Source organism: Aythya ferina (genome assembly GCF_964211825.1).
Source record: "Aythya ferina genome assembly, chromosome: 9".
NCBI classification, from domain to species: domain Eukaryota; kingdom Metazoa; phylum Chordata; class Aves; order Anseriformes; family Anatidae; genus Aythya; species Aythya ferina.
The window spans coordinates 28,193,912-28,201,361 of NC_140305.1; the positions used below are offsets into that span (position 1 = coordinate 28,193,912).

A 7,450-nucleotide genomic window follows, 5' to 3' on the forward strand; every position below is an offset into this window, starting at 1 on the left:
TGTCCATTTTTTAAAATATACTAAGTTTCTGATCAAAGTTTCAATCAATTCCCCAATCTGTGAAGCACATTTAGACTCTCCTACAAGATTTATTTTCTTGTACTTCTTGTCTCTGTCACACCTTCTTGCAAGCTTTTAGAGTACTAGACCGAATACTCTTTCACCTTTCCTCTGTCTTTCCAATTCAGTAGTTGTATTTTGAGTTGTATGAGGGAAACTTTTTGTTTAAACAGGTATGGAGTTGGTTTACATTAACACACATGAATCAGTACCTGATTTTTGGATCAGGCCTAGGGTTCTCATTTAACAGAAAACCTTTCAAACTCTAAGATTTTGTCTTAAAATGATCTTTTGAATTTAATATTGAAATGTACTAGACCTGTTTCAAGTATATTACTGTTGATGAAATGTGTCCACGTAAAGACTAAAAGGTATAAATGGTGATTTTGTTCCAGTTTGTATAAGAGTGCCCATTTCCTATACTGTGACTTTGTAATATTAACAATGGATAGTGTGTAGGAAGGGAAGTCCAAGATTAGGAATGACCTGGCAAAGCTCCATGACTAAAACTGTTGTTTTTTACTTATCTAAATAAACGGAAGGAAGTCTCCTGTCACTCTGTGTTTGGCTTTGGGATAAGGGTCTGTCATATTACAGCACAATTTTTGTTAATACTGTTGCTTGTTCTATTTTCAAGATAAATGTAAATTGTGTCAATTTGAGGACTGCACTTATGTCTTGAAATCTGAAATTTCACCCATCAGATTATTTGTATCAACAGAAGACGCTATTTTTTGGTGTAGGGTTCTGTGGTTTGATTTATTTGTAATATGGTAGTTTTTAAACATTACCAGTAGTTGTACTGAAGCTTGAGTAATGAGCAGACTGCTTTTACATGCATAAAAGTTCAGTTTGTACTGTGTTAATAGAATTTTAGAATGCATTTTAGGAATTACCCAGATCATCAGCACTATGACCTGCACAACTTATGCTAGATACATAAGGACAGGCAATCCTCCAATCTATTTATCAAATTACTGGAAGTTTGTAGGAGGACCACCACTTTAAATGTTTGCATCCTGGTTCTCCCAACATGTAATTAATAATATTCAAGCTAAGATATTAGCTGTAGTGACCAAATATCCTACAAAACACGGTAAATACATTTTTTTCATCATTAAATATGTAAGAACCTTCCACTGATCTTACTCTTTTCCTTTGCCTATTTATTGCTTTGTCAAAAATTTTCCTTTGTTTTGTTTGTATTTATTTTAGTTTTGTTTTTCGTTTGGTTTTTGGTAAACAAAAACTTAAGTAAACAGGATAAAACAGAATTTCACTTTATGGAATCTGTATCTTACTCCAAAGTGTGTTTGTGTGTGAACACTCAAAGTAGTATTCCTCATATTGCTAACATACTTAAAATACCAGAACTGCAGAAGTTGAGGAACTGCTCTACTTGACCTTTCAACCATCCTGTGTTCATAGGTCTGCCATAAGATAACCCAAAAAACTTCTGTTCCATTAGGTCTGGTTGTAGCAGAAGCCATGTGCTATGTGTTTCAAGAAAATTTTAGAGAAAGCCCTCAGCTGCTGCTTACACAAAACCTGTTGTAAGCAGTAATAGGGTGTCAAAATATTTAGCCTGTTTCAAATTGCTCAGGAGAGCTACAGCAAATCACAGGTGTTCTTTATTGGACACAGGAAAGTCAAACTGGAAGACTCTCCTAAAATATCAAATCTGATTGTGATTAAACAATTAGCTTTGTTTCCTAACAAAATCTACATCAGACAATTCTCTCCATGTACATGCAGTTCTTATTACAAAATAAATAAATAAATAAATAAATAAATAAAATAAAATAAAATTACTGAATCTTTCTGCAAGTTAAATTAGTTATGCTAGAAAATAATACTTTTCCTGCAGTTATGATTCTCAACACTGCTCTATGCTACTCTCTTGCTGAAGTTTGCAGGCTGGAGTTTTTCTTCCTCTATAACTACTCCTGTGCATTTTAGTCTCATTAGCTAGCTAATTATTCTGGTATCATCATCAATGTTCATATAGGGAGCCAGATGGGCATAACAGTTCCAGAATGCTGACCAGTAAGATCATACTGGTTGTTAACTGTGTTAAACAATTCCTTTCTTTCTGCAATTCTGGATACTTACTCTGAAACACCCAGAGCAGATCAGGTGTCAGTTTATTTTACATTAATATTTTAGGATTTATTTATCCCATAGAACTTGGACGAAAACCATCTTCCATATTTGTCTTGAATATCTTAGATTTCTAAAAGCTAGCTGTTTTACTATCCTTACAAAATTACCCCCATTTACACAGATGTGATTTTGTCTCCTAATTCATTTAAGTACGAAGTCAGCTGTATTAGCAAAGCTCTTTTCATCAGTAGTTTAAGCTACCTGAAACAAACCAATTATGGTATGCCTGTGTATTTTCTTCCACTATCTTCTTGGGAGGAGGCATGATAACCTCAGTACAGAAGCTGAAACAAGCAGCTCTAGTGTGGTGACATCTGACATGGCTTCAGCTGTTTGCAAACTAGACACTACAGGTTTTTCCAGATCACTGTTCCAAACTGTTCAAGTGTTTGACTGACTCATACTGATGTGGATGAGCAGTGTTTGTATGTCTCATTCCACCAACTTTGCTGTAAGGAGAATAACCTCTGAGATACAAATATTGGTGTAATTTTTTGGTTAGCATAGCTGTTTCTGAAATGAATATCTGAGCAGTTATCTACTATAGATATTCACATAGCTTTCTTGCCAGTAAAGTTACATTAACTTACAAAACAACGTGAACTGAACTTTTTTTTTTTTCTTTCTAGCAGACTGTCTATGGTATAGGATTTGCTGGCTTGGTGATGTTGGCTGGGGAGATATGCTGACATAGCTGTTCTGGTGAAACCTGGTAATATATACCAGGTTTGTGTATTAAATAAACCACTTCAGAGTTAGCTACATAGGCTATGCATTGCATACTATGGAGGTACAGAGGTACCAACCAAAGTCTAAAAGCTGTTAGCTAGCTGATAAACAAATAGTTTTGAACACACAGATAAAAACAGAATCTTAAGCACCAATGCCTTTGTTAAAAAACACAATGCATTTACTTAAGTATACCTTTGCAGCAAGAAGTCCCTTGAAAATTAGGTAAATGTAGAACTATAGTAGCATAATGCAGAACAGCAATAGCATAATATATAAAAATGTCTAATAAACCATAAACAATTGCCATGAATGCAAATAAAAAATACTGATTTGCATGACAAACTACATGATGTTTTAATTTTAAATACATGCCTATTAAGTGCATGTATACCTTTGTGTAGTGAAACTTTGTGTAACGTATTTAGTTTCACTTTATTTTTTGTTCTCTCTTATTTACTTTGGAGGAATATAAGCTTTTTTTTTTATGTATGACTGCTCTTTGATAAAGTATATGAAAGCAAGTAGATGTAGTTAATCACCACTTAATGTCTCTTTGTGCAGCACATACCCAAACAGAAGGCAGGAAGTGCACACACTTTTCCTGGTCTGCAGTGTTCAATTGTTACTTAGTTACCCATGAACCATCAGATTTTTCAAGGAAATCCTGAAAGTTTTCTAACAGATATCATACATGGATCTTCACCTATGCTGTCTTTCTCAGAAAAAATAAAATTAATGTATGTTGGGCTTTGGTACAAAGCAGCGATGGCTTCAGATTAAAAATGTCAACATGGTCATTTTCTTTAAGTCATTAGATGCTCATTACCTAAGGGTACATTTGAAAGTGCACTTACTTCTTCTGATCTGTTTGCTTGGCTTTCCACTGAAGTATAGACTGAATTTGCTGCTAGAAGAAATGCTACAGATAGGGTACTTTTGCAGGACTGTACATTTATAAATCCTTTAGTTAAACAAGAAAATGACTGTACAATTCAAAAAGATTTGGATAGCACATGAAATTGAGATAAAATAATGGTATGCTCTTATATTTTTATGACATATGATTCTATAGTTAGAAAAAAGAAGTAATGATAAAGAGGCTATCTACATCGTATTTTTGGTTCGGTTCCTTTGTCACTTAATTCCATACCCACTGAAACGCCATTGCCTTCCATGGACCTGAGCATATTGAATCATTTCCTTTAAGTGCTGGTGGTCATATCCTATCTTTGTGCCAAAAGAAGGAAGTTATTCTTCTTTTAAAAAGTAATAAAAACAACACCATGAGAATTTGTTCTTATATTTTTAATCACTTTCAGACTAGTGAATGAAGATACTTTAGCCTATACCAAGTGGTACAATAGCAGCTAATCATTCTGTTCAGTAAAAAGTGCGACTGAAATACTAGTACCTGTCTGAAGAATTTTCTAGCTGTAATAAATACCTCTTACATTTAAAACAGATGGGCATATATTTACTGTTGAGATGCAATCCTGTCTCATGGAAGTGGTCTAGTTAATGTAGATGAGATCTCACCATGAACGAGATTGTCAGAGCATTGCCTTGAACAGACATGTCATTTGGAAAGGAATGTAATAGGCAGATGGGTGTGTCTTTACTCAAGGATACAGAGGCCTGGAGGAAGCATAAAAGCCCTTGTAAAAGCTGTATGAAAAAGCACTCATGCTCAGATCATTATCTGTACAACAGACTGCATATGCACATAGGCAATCATCTAATATCCAAGGGTTTTAAACAAGGAAATTGCAGAAAAAAATATCATATGGAATATCTGCATAATCCTGGAGCAGGTGGTGTAATTAGCACAGCTGTCCGAGCAAGTAAAATGCTAGCAAGTGGCCCAGTAAGGAAACACTAGAAGAATGGTACACAAGATAGCATGGAAAATTCTCAGGGAAGGGAAGCATAAACAAGTCTCAGGAGTACTGGATTTCCTGACCAGAAATATAGCAGATGTGGCAAAAAATACAAGGAGGAGATCTGCCCAGTCAATGGAAACATGAACAGGAAGTGTAAGAAAAAATAAATAAGTGACAGAATATTTGTTGAAGCAAGGAAATGATGAAACACACAAGCAAGATACGTTCCTAATCCCAAGTTTATGTACAGGCTTACACTCTGAATCTCAAAATCTACATTTCCAATATTCAGTGTAACACTGATCAAGGGACAAAGAACAGTCAAGAGCTGTGTACAGGTTCTAAGCTGGAGAAGCCAAGTGAATTTCAGAACAGTTGATACTTCTTAAGTATAGAAACAAACACAAGATCAGTTCAGAAAAAAAAAAAGAAAAAAAAGAAAAAAAAAAGAGAGAGAAAAAGGAGAAAAAGAAAAAAAAAAAAAGGACCTAACTGAAACTTTTCTAATATAGATTCTGATTACTGAGGAGGATGTGTTCTTAGTTCTTACTAACCAGCACAGCCTGGTTTCTGTCCAAACTACTGAAACAAAATGAATGAAGACATGCATTACTGAAAAATGTTCTATGTAAGTACAGCCAATGTGCGATATCTCTATATGTGCAGTCATAAAGACGCTGTATGCTTCCTATTGTAAAAATATGCACTGAAGTTGTAAAGTGTGTGACATTATTCCTTACAGATGCAGCTACTGAATTACTGATCACAGCTTTGGCTTCTAGCTTGGACTTACTGGACAGTGAGCAGGTAGTCAGAACAGATCCAAACAGAATCACAGTTGCATTTGCAGTATCACCAATGGATAGAGTTGGGAAGATTCATGAGACAACTCTGCTAGATTCATACCTGTCAGCAAAGGGTTAAACCTTTTCTCATTTACAAAGTAGTTGTAGTACATGTCAGGACGAACGTTTGCTCCCTTTTCCCCCTCCCGTTATGTGCCCCCATTGGCAGGTGATCACTAAATCCCTGGAAGTCTTCAAAAGACGTTTAGATGTAGAGCTTAGGGATATGGTTTAGTGTAGGGCTGTTAGCGTTAGGTTGGAGGTTGGACTCGATGACCTTGAGGTCTCTTCCAACCTAGGAAATTCTGTGATTCTGTAAATTATGCTACGATTTGCTTATTATGCTTGCTATTATGAGCAAGCTTAGTTAAGCATCGTCTTGCTCACATAATACTGCCCGTGAGTTTCCTGAACGATGGGTTAAAAACAAAGCTAACGAGGTTGACAGGAGTTCTCTCGGTGGCCTTAAGGTGACAACACGCCCGACGGATCCCTGAGCACGAAGGCGACGCTTTTCGCCCTGTGGCACGACGGCAGGGTGCGGGGGCCTGGGCCGGGGCCTGGGGCAGGCGCTCCCGCGGGCCCTCCGCGGCGGCCGTGGGTCGGGGCCAGGCCGGCGGGCAGCGGGGTTGCGGCCCAGCGGGGTCCCGCCTGGCGCCGCCTTCCTGAGGGCCTCCGCGAACTTCGGCGGGACGGGGGAGGCGGCGGCCGCAGCGGAGCGGAGCGGAGCGGGAGCGGTGGCGCTGACAGAGCCCGGCTGTGTGGAATGCCCCTCGGGCCTTGCGCCGCCACGCCGCGAAGCCGCCCGCGGCCACCCCGCGGACCCGAAGTTTCCGAGGCCGTTGCATAACCGCAGGCGGGGCGGGGCGGGACGAGGGCCGGGCCGCCGGGGGGCGGGCGGAGGGGGCCGGCGCGGCCCTCGCCCCGCCGCAGCCCGGCGTGGCCCGGCCCGGCCCGGCGCGGGGGAGGGCGGCGCGCCGCCCGGGGGCTGACCCGCCCGCCCCTCCGTCGGCCGCCCGGGACTCCGCCGCCGTCCGGGACGCGGAGGCATTGTCCGCGGCGCAGCTGCCGGGGAGCAGCTCGGCCGGCTCCGAAGGGCACGGCGCGTCCTCGGCGGCGGCCTGCGGCGGGGCCGGCCCCGGCGACCGCCCGCGCGCCGAGGCGTCCGCGCTCGCCGTCGGGGCGGACGGGCGGAAAATGAACCCCGCTCCCGCGGCCCCGCCGCCGGGGCAGCAGGTGATCCACGTCACGCAGGACCTGGACACGGAGCTCGAGGCGCTGTTCAACGCCGTCATGAACCCCAAGCCCAGCTCCTGGAGGAAGAAGATCCTGCCCGAGTCCTTCTTCAAGGAGCCCGACTCGGGCTCGCACTCGCGGCAGTCGAGCACGGACTCGGGCGGCCCTCCGCCGCGGCCCGCCGCCGCGCAGCACGTCCGCTCCCACTCCTCGCCCGCCTCTCTCGTGGGCTCGGCCGCCGCGCCGCAGCACGGGCACCTCCGCCAGCGCTCCTACGACGTGACGGACGAGCTGCCGCTGCCGCCCGGCTGGGAGATGGCTCTCACGCACACGGGACAGCGGTACTTTCTCAAGTGAGTGCCCGCGGCGCCGAGCCGCCGCCGCCCCGGGGCGGAGCGGGCGGGCGGGGGGGCGCCGGGGCCGGGCCGGGTCCCGCTGCGGAGGGGTGGGGGGGGGGCCTCCGTGCGGGCGGGGCGCGGCGGGGCGGCCGAACGGCCCCGGCTGAGCGTCCCGCCGGCGACGTCGGGAGCTGGG

General features: G+C 43.2%; 1 protein-coding gene across 1 annotated transcript in view; it reads left to right on the top strand.

Moving 5' to 3' along the window:
• Nucleotides 1-6,742: 6,742 nt before the first annotated feature.
• Nucleotides 6,743-7,450, top strand: part of WWTR1 (WW domain containing transcription regulator 1) — a 63,961-nt gene continuing 63,253 nt past the window's right edge. The window contains exon 1 of the mRNA XM_084529450.1: nt 6,743-7,269. Coding sequence (XP_084385576.1) covers nt 6,878-7,269 — 392 coding nt within the window. The 5' untranslated portion in view covers nt 6,743-6,877. The remainder of the gene's footprint in view (nt 7,270-7,450) is intronic.